The sequence below is a fragment of the Arvicanthis niloticus genome, chromosome 4 (genome assembly GCF_011762505.2).
Source record: "Arvicanthis niloticus isolate mArvNil1 chromosome 4, mArvNil1.pat.X, whole genome shotgun sequence".
Taxonomy (NCBI): Eukaryota; Metazoa; Chordata; class Mammalia; order Rodentia; family Muridae; genus Arvicanthis; species Arvicanthis niloticus.
The window spans coordinates 109604704-109619474 of NC_047661.1; the positions used below are offsets into that span (position 1 = coordinate 109604704).

A 14771-nucleotide genomic window follows, 5' to 3' on the forward strand; every position below is an offset into this window, starting at 1 on the left:
CTTCCTATATTGAATTCTAAGAAGAAATTGAGCATCCTTGGAGTTATTCCAGTTGTGGTGAGACAGCCACTAGGCAAGAATTGCCACTTTCCTTCTACAGACAAATTACTGTCCAGAAAAGGACACACTTGCAGAATAGTCGACTGATTATATCTGCCTAGACAGAGTAATCAGCCCTTAATAAATTATAAAATTCTTAATTTATAAAAATGGTCACACTTATTATAACAGAATGTATTGTATGTTCTTCAAAGGCACTGACGTCTTTGAAGGAAAAATGGCTCTGGTGGATCCATTGCAATCAGGCAGTGGTCGTTATCTGTTCAACTAAAGCTGCTGTTTAGTCCATATTTATCACCTTGTAAATTTACAGAGTGAAGTAAGATACAGTTCAAACATTCTCCAAGTGTAGCAAATCAATTCTGGAGTCTCCTGTTGTCAAAGCAGACCGTGTTTTCCGTGTGTATTTTGACCTTAGCAAATGAATTATTTGTTGAGGAGAAAAGTTACCTACTGTTCAGGTTGGAAAGTTGATTTCCTATTGTTTCTTTCTCATTGCAAATTAGTAACATTCAAAATTTACAGCATTCAGTTGCAGTTATTTTAAAATAAAAGCTGAGTTGTAAAATATGTCCAACCTAAAAACTTAGACACAGAAGATGTATTTTTATACCTTCTACAAATATTCTTTGATAGTTAATTTGTCAAAGTTTCATTTCAAAACTGAATCTGAGGAAAAATGAGTTGCTTATTTAGCATAAACACCTGAGTTCACTAGTCAAAAAAGTTCTTCTCTTTCAGTTTTAGAAACTATTTTCTCTGGGATTTAGAGGTGAGTCACTGATTAAAACAGTACTGCCTTTGCAAAGGATGCAGGATCAGTTTCTAGTACCCATGTTGGCTGGGTACACACTACTACCTATAAGTCTTACTTCAGGGCCACCCTTCTCTGTACACCCTGGGCACCTGTATTCACATGTAAATATACCGACATATAGGTGCACATCTATCACATAATTTTTAAAAATTAGATCTTAACTTCTAAATGTATTAGCATATCATTAAAAACACCTTATCCTCTGATTCTCAATTTATAAAACTAATAAATGTTGAAAAGTTGTATATTGAAGGACGTTTTTGTCTTGAGAGTATAGGAGAGATTCTTTAAAGACAGACATATTATATCTTTGCAATTATTTGAGCATTAATCTCCAGTGGCTTTTTTTCTCCTTTTTTTTTTTTTTTCATCATACAGTAGCTAACTATAATTCATCTTTTTCCTGTCCACTAACTTTTTACCTCAGGCTGATACCAAGAAAATTTAACCAAAGGAAAATGTATATGGAAAGGATTAGGACTTTTATAAGGTGAAAAAACATGTTGAATTTATACAGTCTAGAATTATCTCCTCCGTGGTTTGTTGACAGTGTGTGTGTTTTGGCTTATGCGGTGACCTTTAGAAATATCACGGATCATTGATTTGAGGAAATAGCATGTGTGGTTTTAGTTAACACTTCTATATGAATGATTCCCAAGTCTATCTCAGCAGCCCTGACCTCTGTTTCTCTTGCCTGGCCTCTATTTCTTGCAATCTGATGGAATCTCTTCTTGGAAACATTGCAGATAGTTGAGGGAATTGGTGGTTTATTTGTCAAGTTAACAGAATTTAAAATCACCTGGGACAAGGGCCTCTGAGAATGTCTGTGTGTGTTTATCTTAATTCTGATAATGGATGTAGGAGGACACATTCCCTGTGAGTGACACCATTCCCTGGGCGTGGGGACCTGGACTGTATAGTTCTAGCACACATGCATTAATCCACTGCTCTCTGCTTTTGGTTATGGTTGTCACATGGCCAGCTCTCTGAGGCTCTGTCATGTGACTTCTTGCCATGATGGACTAAAATCTAAAACTGGGTGTCAGAAAAACTCCTTCTTTGAGTTGCTTTTGTCAGAGTATTTTACCACTGCATCATGAAACTAAGAATCTCTTCCAAAACTTATTCTAATTTACAATTTACCCAAGTATTGCAGGATTATGTATTAGTTATTATGCCACTATGTACTCCTACTGCCTCTAAGAAATAGCTATACCTGCTGGTCACCAAGTGTTTAAACTAATGGCTATCTTCTATAACAAAATGCATTTATTCCAACTTCAAAAATATCAAAGTTTTACTGTTCAAACAAAATCTTTTCTGAGACTCCAGACTGTGAGCCCCATCCAAAAAATATTTCTAAGCTACTTACTTTTACAAACTATCACAGAGTAAACAAACCTGTTCCAAAGAGAAAGGATAAGAAAATAACAAGAAAGCCTTAGACTAAAGCAAGACTAAAGCACAGCAGGACAAGCATTACACCCTATATTTCCATACAGCATTGACACCTTGTAACATTGAGCAGAGGCCAATAGACTTGCTTGCTGTGCCCCCTGGTCTTCCCACCACAGCATGCATGTATTCTCTCTTGCATTGACTTTACTTGATCCCTAGAACTCCCTTTTGCAAATGTCCCTCATTACTGGCATGTTTAGCATCTTGCGGAGGTCTGCATAGCACCACAAGCTTGGTCTTCATAGCTTCCCATAGCAGCCTCTCAGGGCCTTGTTGTGAAGAGTATAACTCTGCTACACATTATCTGGTGCCACCAGCTTTTCTTCTGGAACCTCAGTACAAGCCTCCATGATTTCCTCACTCTTGCATTCTGTATGCCTATGCAAGTTACACCATGGGATGACAGTAAATTTTGCTGCTGCTGCAGCAGATGTAGTCTGGCCCCTTTAGACCATTGCTGTGGTGCTGTCTGTGTGCATCTTAGGAAATGCAAGGCAATTGTTTTCTAGTAGTCTGCCATGGAAGCTCTATGTTTTTAGGCACTGTCCTTTTACATTAATATTCTTTACATGGGTGTTCTGTTTTATACCCCAGATCTGTACATGGATGAGGTTTTATTCTCAAGGAACCTTTCCAATTTTCTCCATGCAAATTGTAAAAAAAAAAAAAAAAAAAAAAAAAAAGCATGGTTCTCATTAATGGGACTTTAATAATTATAGCTGCTCTGTTCATATTCACCTTGTTTGTAACTTTAACTTGGTTCATGTTCCTGTCTTCACCAGAATGCACATTTTTGCCGTCTTTGGTCTCCACTTTCAGCTCTACTTTCTAAACTTGCTGTGTCTGTAAGTCTGGCTAAATGGCAGTGTGTATAGCCACACCACAGCTTGGATGCTATCTAGTCTCCAATCATGTAGTCCATTTCCTTTTAATCCAGCCTCACCCAGGTCCTCAGCACAGGCAAGCATGCATCCCGGTGATTTGCCTAAGATGAGTGGCTCTAGAGCAGTGGTTCTCAGCCATCCCAATGCCGTGACCCTTAATACAGTTTCTCATGCTTGGTGACCCCAACCATAACATTTCTATTGCTACTTTATAACTGTAAGTGGGCTACTGTTATGATTTGTAATGTAAATATTGGTGTTTTCTGATTGCCTTAGGTGATCCCTGTGAAAGGGTTGATTGATCCCCAAAAGTGGTCATGACCCACAGGTTGAAAACCACTGCTCTAGACTAATTCCTAGTAAAATGCTTGTTCCCTCTGAAACTTGATGAGCATAGCCTTTATAGTCACAACTCTATCAGCATTTGCTCTTTCACAGTTCCATCAGTCATCTGTTAAGTTTTCCAGATAGCATTCTCAGACTTCTCTAGTCTGTAACTCCAAACTTTCAAATTCCTCCTACAAACAAAGGCTTAGAAACATGTGGTGAGACTTATTAGAGAGACAAGTTCTTGTTACCATGTTCTGTATTAGTTCCTGTCTTTTGCTTTAACAGAGTGTCTGGCACAAGTGACTCAGGGGAGGAAGGATTTGTTCTGCCTAATGGATCAGCAGACATCATCCATCATTACGGGAAAGATTTGTTATTGCTTGCCTACATCTTGGCAAATTGGGAAGTCATGTGATCAACCTATAAATCTCAGTCCCTGCCCCAGGTGCCTTGTGTGTCCCAACTAGACATGATATCCAAAAGGTCCTTGTACTTCCAAGACAGCATTACTATCTGTGGGAACCAATGATTCAAATGCATGAGGCTATGTGGAGCATATATCACTTCAAACCAAAGCATAGAAACTAAAGAATACTGACTCAAACTGTGATACTTAATGCTAGTTTTTTACAAGATTCTGACTCTGGAGTTTTGTGGTTTAGATAAAGCATTACCCTGTGTTTATGAGGGGAGGGGATGCATGTTCTATAGCACCAAGTGGAGAGGTCAGTGAACAACTTGCTGGAGTTGGTTTGCTCCTTCAACCATTTGGGTTCTAGAGCTCAAACTTAGACCACCAGGCTTTGCAACAAGTTCTTTTACTTGCTGAGCCATCTCTTGCCTCTTACTGTACAGGGTCAAGTGAACTGTAATATATTAACCATTAGATACTTTTAGCCATTATAATTACATTACTTAAAAATGATTTCATCATCAAACTTATTGACCATATTAAGAAAAACAGCTTTAAAATAAGTAAGTGTAGTGCAGCCTTTAATCCCAGCACACAGGAAGCAGAAACAGTTTGGATCTCTGAGTTTAGCCTGGTCTGTATGTCAAGTTCCAGCCCAGTAAGGGCCTTGTAGTAAAACTGTCCAAAAACACCCTCTTCCCCTCAAAATACCTCAAAACAAAACAAGCATACAAAATTCCAAAATTACCACTTACCATGTATTTTATTTTATTTATTTATTTATTTATTTTATTAAAATACTTAAGTATTTTAAATACTAATATTTTCTTCTTCTTTTATTTTATATTATAAAATAAATTTTTAAAATTAAACCTTAAGTGTATATAAGAGCAGAAAGGCAACTCTGATTTACTGTTTTAAGTTAAAGATCCTGACCCCATTAAACTATAATTCTCCTACAGTTCCAAAGCCTATAGTTTCAAACAGTAGCCAAGAACTTCATGAACTTTAGTTTTTAAATTTGATTTTAATATACACTCCTTCATTTTAACATGAATGTATTTTTGACATACAAATCTAATATCACATCAATTTATAAAAGCACACCATAAAAAGGACAAATTTTCTGTATTCAACTGTTTCAAAATTGGTTTTAATGAAAACAGTTACTGTAAACATTTCCAATTTCATGAGGTCTGTATTGAAATAATATGCAGCTGAGGACCTCTAGTGTCACTGATGAATATGGCATTAATTTTTAAGATTCTGTAAAGGGTGTGTGTGTGTTGTGTGAGAGAAGGAAGTGAGTTATAGGGAGAGAGAGAGACAGAGAGAGAGACAGAGAACAAACAAAAAGAGGAACTAAAGTTATCTTATAGAACCAGATGAGATGCTTAAATTAAAATTTTTGAGCATTTTAATTAAAATATATTTATATCATTTCCTATCTTTCCTTTCTTCCTTTTAGCCCCTACCATACCCCTACTATAAAATTGATAGCCTCTTTTTAAATTATTATTGTTACATATAAATATATGCACAAATATGTAAATCCAGCCTGCTGAGTAAACTCTTGTTATGTGTGTATATATGATTTCAGGGCTACCTGTGTTAGATGAGATAATGAATAAAGACTAAATATCCCTCTCTTAGCCTATAGTTCTTTGGCTAGGGGTGGGGCCCTGCGAGATTTCCCCCTTGTTAGCATATCTGTTGATATTGTCATTGTTTAGGTCTTATTCATGCAGCCCTTTCTAAGTCAGTATTATAGCAGCCTTCCTGGTATTCTGACTCTTTCTATCTTCTCTCCTTAGTAATCTTCCCTGAGCCCTAGATGCAGAAGCTGTGCTGTAGAATTATTCATTGGGGAAAAGTTTCCCACAGCCCATCCATCTCTGAATTTTATCTAGTTTCTTTAATGGTCTCCATTTGCTGTAGAAAGAAGAATTTTTTTATGTGGAGTGAGAACCACACTCATCTCTTGGTGCAAAGATAACTTTTAGAATGTAGGTGAAGAATTAAGCTGGTCTAGCAAGGTGAAGGTACCAGATTCTCTTCTAAGATTCTCACTTGTGCTAGAGAGTTGGCTACATCTTCAGCACTAGACAACGTTCCCCCATTGAGTGGTCCAGAAGTCCACCTAGACAGCTGTTGACTACCATCCAGAGTTGCACCTTTACATATATCTTGCAGTGCAGGTCGTTATGGTTCATGGGAGTGTCACAGCTAGGTAGGGCTGTTAGTTGTGTCCCTCCTTTGGCAGCTGACATAGTTCTTTCTGGTAGTATGAAAGCTAGATCCCAGAAAGGAGACATTCATGTTAGATCAGTTCTAATGATCCAAGTCCTATGAACTAAGCATGCTGTTTCTTCAGCACTAGGGGCTTCGGAAACAATGAAGCCTATGTTATTGGGGATCACTTGGACTACTGGGACCAACAGCATGGAAGGGTTCTCATGCCGGGCATGAGGGTCTGTTAGTCCATGGTCCTTGTGGGGAGTGTTGTCAACCTTGTGACAAGAAAAGAGAGTACTAAAGCTTCCTGCTCTCTTGCTCTTTCTTGTACTTTTAATTTAGGAAAGAGGGTCAAGATTTACTAATAGTTTTTTAAAGAAAATGTATTTCACTTACTATTTTAAAGTAAGTCTAATTGAGGTCTAATTCTCACAACTTACCATTTACCCTGTAAATGTATAGTCAAATTAGTGTGGTAAACAATATCTCATCAAAACTAAGATATAGAACAATTCCAGTAGTCTCATGCTCTCTATATGTTCCTTTGTGGTCCCCAAAGCCTATGACAACCACGGATTTGTTATATATAACCTTTGTCTTTTTTAGTGTTTTCCCCAGCCAAGAATACTTAAATCATAATTTTTATCAGATCTGACAAGTATTATCTTTTAATGGTTAAGTAGTACCATTAACATTTAACTGCCGAGTCTGGCATGGTCTTTGTGGGGGTGGAATGAAATGGCTCCTGCCCCTAAGACAGGGCCAACGGGGCATGGGCCACACAAGTGTCGATAGCTGCTGTGGGTGTAAGGCTTGTTTGTATAATAATGTACATATTTTTATGTTCATCCTTCATGGAGTGTCCTCCCTGTTAATGTTAATGACTCCATGATAATCAGAGACAGCACAAGTCTGGGAGGTGAAGATGTGGCTAATGTCTCAGCAAAATGGAAAATACTGGGACCTTGACAGCCCCTAAGGCTGTGGAAAAGAACTCAAAAAACAAGAGTTCAAAAATAAGAGTACTGGCTGCTCTTCCAGAGATCCTGAGTTCAATTCCCAGCAACCGCATGGTCACTCACAACCATCTGTAATGGGATCCAATTGCCCTTTTCTTGTGTATCTGAAGACAGTGACAATGTACTCACAAACATAAAATAAATAAATAAATAAATCACACACACACACACACATATACATAGATATATTTATAATTTATAAATTATGTAAAATATAAAGATAAAATATGAATCATGAGGGGCTTCACGAATCTAAAGGAACAAAAGCAGCTGCTCTGTGAGCCAACTTGTCAGAAAGATACTAAGAAAGGAGATAAAGACATCTAGGAAGTGGTGGTCACAGGTGATTCCACCCAGCTACATCTTTTGTTTATGCTTACTAGGGCGGGCAGATTTCTAATTTCAGGGTTGGCCTTCAGCAGAGCAAAGTTGAGCCCACGTGTAATTTCAGGGTGAGGTCTCAGCTACTTACCATCTGTGCTTAACAGAGGCTGGCAGATCTCGGAATTCTTTTGCAATATTAAACAAAGAAACAAAAAAGTGCAGGCTTATGATCTACAAGAGATGAGCTATTCAGAGAATTTTTTAGAATAGCAAGAGAAAGCTGTTTGGAGAACTGTCTCAAGCAGAACAAAGAAAACCAGTCTGGAAAGCTGTCTTGAGCTTGGACCTACGATTTGACTCAGAGTCCTTTGTTTTACCGTTCTCTCAGAACTCCCCTCCAAGCCAAAGCTGGTCCTTGGCATTTAACATAGTTGCTGTGTAGTAATCTTCAGTTACTTGCTGTTTCCCCCTTTTAATTTCTTTTTATCCTGTTTATAACTTCTTAATGATTTCACAGGTCTTTAGTTCCAGCAGAAGTTTAGTTTCAGAAGACAGTGGCAGGCAGATCTCATTGAGTTCAAAGCCAGCCTGGTTTACAAAGTGAATTTCAGGACAGCCAAGGTCGTTTGTTACACAGAGAAACCCTGTCTCAAAAAAACAAGCAAGCAAACAAAAAAAAAAACCGAACAAAACAAAATACAAAAACAGTGATTCCATTTATTCCTTACTATTGCCTCAATATTTATAATTCTTTTAAAATATAATTTTTGTGGTTGCTTTCAGATATTAATTTTAAAAATATAGCATGGCTAGAAAAACCCTCCTGTTAAAATATTAACATTGATAGTTGGAAGGTTGAATTGAATGATTTCTTTGTACTTTTCTGTATATATTAAAGAAACTCAGGGACAAACAGTGGAAGAGAGATAGGAAAAATGATGAAGAAAATAAGCATCTCTGAGATTTAACGTAGAGGGGATAGATAGGGCAAGATTTAAAACTTGTGTTTAATAAGTCATGAATTACTTGAATGATTTATAAGGTGATATGGAAATATGTAATGTCTATATAGTATAAAATATATCTTATTTTCATGGATTTAGTTGTTTTGTTTTTGTTTGTACAGAATACATGGCTTTTATTGATTTGTCCCAGATGTTTTAAAAATATAACTGGTAATTTGTTAAAACACCAAGCTTGTCAGTGGCAAGTGCATCTCATTCTGCTATAAATTGCCCAAATTCAAGTCTTCCCCTGGGGAAACAAAGTTGGCTTTTATTGTAGCCTAAACTGTAAGATTCTATATCACATCTGTTTTGTTATAGACTGTAAATCCAAAATATGTAGAAGTGTATTTTTTTTGAGATGTGCCTGTTTCACTTTCTTTGACTGGAAGAGATACAGTAAAGCATCACTGTCTGAATTCTTTTATTATGTCTCATCTTAGTCCTTAAAACAGACTCTGTATTTGCTTGGTAATTGAACTTTAACCTTTGCTTTCTTTTTAGTTATTCAACAATTTTGTGCATAGCATATGAGGTACTTGAGGGCTTACAGTACTTGAACAAGCATGGCATAGTACACCGGGCCTTGTCTCCTCATAATATCCTGTTGGATCGGAAGGTAATTGTCAGTTCATAATAGATACTTTTATATTGCTTGAGAATAAAAACTACTAAAATATTCCATTAATCAGATGTAGACTAACAATGTGTTTTCAGAATATTTGTAAATTTTTCACACTAAGAATTACCATTTCACAGTCTGGAGAGGTGTCTCAACTGTTACAGGCTGGGATCACAACCATAAGTATAAGAGAATTACTGTTTCACAGATCTTTTCAAACCCCTGGAAAAAAAATCCTTTGCAAAATTTCTATTAAACATTATAATCAAAGATTAAAAAAAAAAAAAAAAACAACTTTTACCATTTTTCTTTGTTAGGAAAAAGTCTTGATGCTTTGATAATGTGAGTGACAAAAGTGTCCAAGGAAATTTTGATTTGACCCTTTTGTTAAAAAAATATGTATTTTTACTTTATGTAAAACTTTACGGGTGTTTTTGCCTGCATATTTATTTGTGCCCCATGCTCAAGCCTGATGCCCACAGAGACCAATAGAGGGCATGAGGTCTGTGGAACTGAGTTACAGAGAGTTGTTTGTAGCCATGAGAGTGCTGTAACTGGACCTGAGTCTCCTGCAAGAGCAACAAGTACTCTCCAACATGGGCTCATCTCTAGCCCCTGACTAGACATTTTTATATATATATATATATATATATATATATATATATATATATATATATTCACAAGTATTTATACACATATAATGTTATGTAAGGCATACTAAACTACTAAACACCGCCAGATGATTCTGTGTATAATCACAGTGTTTTATAAATTCTTAAATAGTAGTATTTTGATAAAATATATGTTCATGCCTGGAGAGATAGCTTTCTGGTTAAGAACATTTGCTGCTTGTCCATAGGACCTGAGTCCAGTTTCTTACATCCATATCAGGAAGCACACATGTCTGCCACCAACTATAGTTCCAGGGAATCTGACGCCCTCTTCTTACCGGGTATCTTTGGGTACCCTGTGGCATACACTCAAACATGTATATATGCACGTAAAGTAAATCTTTAAAAAAATATTATGATGTATTGCATAATATTTATTTTATTTATAAAACATAATGAGAATTTTCTTTGGCAATTGTATTCATATATTTCATACTGACTTTCTCTTTTCATTGTAGGGTCATATTAAACTGGCTAAATTTGGACTTTATCACATGACAGCCCATGGTGATGATGTCGATTTCCCAATAGGGTAAGTGTTGTTTATCTCTATTTTTAATTCTATTTTAACCTTGGTAAAATTTGATAATGTGTATCTGGTTAGTTATTTTTGACATGAAAACAGATTTTCTTTACTTACTACATCTTAATTTTTATATACTTTATTGACAAGTAAACAATGAGTGTTTTCCAAGTGTCCCTGAGATTCCTGAATTAATTTTTAATATAATAGGCACAAAGGGTCACAAGTCATTGGTTATGTTTACCTTATGATATTCCTTAATTGATTGTATTTCATTTAGAATTAAGTGGCTTATGGTAAGAAAGCTGACCAGATTCATAATGATACTATATGTTCATCTATAGACTGAAAAACATTGCTTGTTTTACTTTCAGTTTAATGTTTTATGTTTATTTAATTCCTTATTCTCTAAGAATAAACTGCATTTTTTAATTCAAGTCAGTTCACTGTGGACATTGGACGTAATGGGATAAATTTTCTATAGAGAAGTGTATGTTTAAAGTGGTCTATTTACTTAATTGCTTCTGGTGTGAATTTCCAAATCTATGTTCCCCTCTATGAAATGAATGGAACTTTATTTCATGCTATATGTAGAAAGATGTGTCTGATAGAGACTGATGTATTATTGTCTAGTTACTCTGAAACATTCCTGTAGTGTAACTCTCCTTCAGCTACATTGTTTTCAACTTTTAAAAGTAAGGAGAAGAATTTCTGATTGTCCTTCATCTTCTGTATGTTAACATTTTACTGTATATTTGCATATGCTGGCTTTTGTTTACGGTGATTGAATTTGTTGTGTCTGATACTTTCATGGTAGTCTGAGAGTAGACCTCTTGGCTCTCTATTACTAAGACTCAAGCTTGTATTTCACAATCAGGACTTCCCTTACATCACTTGAGAACAGTGATGAACATGAGCAAACCACATTGTCACCTAACCTAGAACTTGTCATCACATTCTCTCACTTGCAGCCTAACTGTTTTTAATAGTATTCACTTGGGATTTCTCCTCTGGCACCCAAAGAATCAGTTCTACCATGCTAGCACTGGGAGTCGGAGATAGGCAGGCATGAAGACAATGTCAAATAGAATATTACTTAAACATTTTTAGATTTTTGAAAAATTTTTTCTTTATTCTAAAAATGTAGATTGTAGATCTTTTTTCCTATTTTTTTTTTCTTTTGGTTTTTGAAATAGGTTCTCTCTATATAGCCTTGGCTGCCATGGAACTCATTATGTAGAACAGACTGGCCTCAACTCACAGAGATCCACCTGCTTCTGCTTCCAGAGTGCTGGGGTTAAAGGAGAGCTCCATCATGCCTGGCGTCTAGCTTCCTTCTGTTTCTGTTTGGTTTGTTCATTAGTACCGCTGTCTTAAGCTGGCCTTGAGCTCACTGTGTAGTCCAGGCTGTTGAGCCTTCAGTTAGTAAGGAAGCACTTCCTGAGCACGTTCCGCTCTGCCTGCTTCATGCACAAAGCTATTATTAATTCTTGTCCTCAAGCAACTCATTCTTAAATGGGACTTTTCTGTAGTGATTTCTGTGGCTGATTTATTAAGTTATACGAATTCAAATTTTAACATTCACATAAGTTCAATGGTAGAATGCAATTTTATTCATAAACATAAAAATGGTGTACTAATAGTTAACATTTTTTTTATTTTTATTAAAGTTCTTAGTTAAGCTCAAGCTTCTTCTTTGAGTGACCATTACCAATTGTCTGCCGTAAGAGCAGTGTAGATGTAACTATTACTTCTGCATCTTGTCTAAATAGATTTCTATGAAAGGAAACAAAAAACAACACAAACATTAATTTAAGTTTTTGACTTACGTTTAACATTACATTAGTTTCTGGTGAAATAGAAGTGAATTTTCTTAAAGTATCAATTATTTTGAATTTAAAACACTTTGGTAGATGTGGTCTTGTTTTAGCATTCAATGCAGCTTGCTTTGAAGTCTGAGTTTCAAAGGATCTTACTGGAAAGTATAAAGAGCAAAGTGTGAAACATTAGCCAGGAAAAATAAAATAAGTGATCAAACAGCCAGGCCAGGAAGAGCCTCCATCAGAGGAGGTGCACAGCTGACTCCAGTGACAGATACTAAGGCACATAAGTGTTACCATCTGCTTCAACATATCGGAAAGAATTAGAAATTGGGCATTCACTGTGATTGGACAGTAGCTTAATGCCCTGTTAAAACTGCAGATGATGAAAGCCATTTGCAATACCTGACCAGCTATGTTCAAAGTGAAGTTCTAGTAGTTTCTGTTGAGTGTTAAAATGAGACACTTAAGAGAAAGTCCCTGAAAGATGATGCCCTTCATTAAAGCTCATTAAGGCTCTTTATGAATTTCTCTCTGGTTAAAGGGGAGCGGAATATTTAGAGCAAAGGTTAATTCTTTGCTTCTGTCCAAATTTTTTTGACATACCAATTTAGTTGTAGCTTTGCTTAACTTTTCATTAAGTGTACTATGGTTTTGAATTAATGTATTGTAAGTCAATCTTTATGTATTAGTATTCACAAGTGGGGGGGAGGGGAGCATCGCCATTCCTTCCTGCTGAAGAAGAAAGCCCTGTCAGATTGTACTGAAGTGAAAGCACAGGTCTGTTGGGCAGAGCAATTGCATGTCATGTTCAAGGCCATCTCTGGTGCCACAACATAAAGACGCACACAGTTCAAAGAGTGGAACACTAATGCTAGACCAATCTGGTGCTTTTTCATTAAACTGTAGCTATTTCTACAGACTCCACATATTCCCTTATAAAGCAGTATTATCACCTGAGGACAAATGTTATTACAGGTTTATGCATTATAAATGAGTATATTAAAAGAGCATTTATGTCATCATGATGAATAATTATTTAACAATTTAATAAGCTAGTTTTATTCAAGCTGTATATTCAGACTTGAATGAGTTATATTTTACATATAAATATGAACTTTGGCAATGATAGTATGAGGAGATGCCACATGTATTTGCATATATTGTAAAGTTATTGTTGTAAAATAATGTTAATGAAGGGAAAATCGAGATTATGGTGTTTGTGAATAAACTTGAAAAACACACACACATATATACATATGATACTAACATAGAAAGTGCCTACGTGTTGTGTCTAATAATTCCATTCTGGGTTCATAATATTCTTGTATAGTTAGATATTTATAATGTTGAATTCTGTTTTGCTTGAATCTGATTATGACTATGCCCTGGTTTGATTTTTAAGGGACTGAACTTTTAAAATGTTTGAGTTTTTGAAATTTTTAAAAATTATATGATTACAATTATTTTCCCCTTCCCTTTGCTCCCTCCAAAAACCCTCCTATGTACTCCCAACACAATTCTTTCAAAATCATGACCTCTTTTTCTTTATTTTTTTGCTACATATGTATACGTGTACAAAGTGTGTTTCTAAATACATAAATATAGCCTACTCAGTCCATGTACTACACCCATGAAGTTTCACCAACAAGCCGCCTAAACATGGCGTGAAAGGACAACACCAGAAGTCGTGCTAAACATGGAAGGAGGCAAGCTCATGAAATCTCAGCCATAGACACAGGACTGCAGACAACTATCCTGAAAGAACAACCAGTCTTCCCTAAGGAAGCACACACTAATGGTTATCCACCACGAACAGTACAGCCCTGAATACACATAACAGACATTTAAAGTTTTAAAGACTGTAGGACTTTTAAAATTATACCATTTTATATTGCATTATTAACATGAGATCTTGGGATAAACAAGAAAGGAAAAGTTATAGTTTAGTAATGATGTATTTGTATGTCAAGTTGACAAGGGGTCATTTATACTGGTCAGATTTTAATCAACTCGACACAAGCTAAACTGAGAAAACTGTACCGGAAGATGATTGCCTGTAGGCAATTCTGGGGGTAATTTTCTTGATTAACAATGATGTGGGACAGGCCAACTTGCTGTGGGTGGCACCACCCCTGAGTAGGTCGCGTTGCTATGAAGAAGCAATCTGAGCAAGCTGGTGAGCAGTATTACTCCATGCTCTCTGATTCAGTTCAGGCTTGAGCTGCTCCTCTGGCTTCTCTCATTGATGGAGTGGAATTGTAAAATGGCATAAACTTTTTCCTTCCCAAGTTGCTTTTGTTTTGCAGTGTTTATCACAGCAACAGCAGAGCAAAATAAGACACTGTTGAAAATATCTATTTCAAAGATCCAATGATAAGACAGTTCACTATTGATAGAACACTGACTAAGAAGGAAGGAAAGCACTTGGAGACAAACCTAGAGGCCTGCTGGAATGGAAGTATGGCAAGGAACCACACTAATGCCACAGAGACACGATGTCATTAAAATGATTTAAGACTCCTGTATGCTCTGCTTCAATCCCTAGACATAAAGGCCTGTATTTCAATGATTAGTTCAAGATTCTCTCTA

The 14771-nt window shown here is 36.2% G+C and overlaps 1 protein-coding gene across 3 annotated transcripts in view; it reads left to right on the forward strand.

The window, feature by feature from the left end:
• Tbck (TBC1 domain containing kinase) overlaps positions 1–14771 on the forward strand; it is a 138345-nt gene that overhangs the window by 16308 nt on the left and 107266 nt on the right. For all 3 annotated transcript variants that reach the window (XM_034500616.2, XM_034500617.2, XM_076933263.1), the window contains exons 4-5: positions 9048–9162; positions 10295–10368. In XM_034500616.2, coding sequence (XP_034356507.1) covers positions 9048–9162; positions 10295–10368 — 189 coding nt within the window. The remainder of the gene's footprint in view (positions 1–9047; positions 9163–10294; positions 10369–14771) is intronic.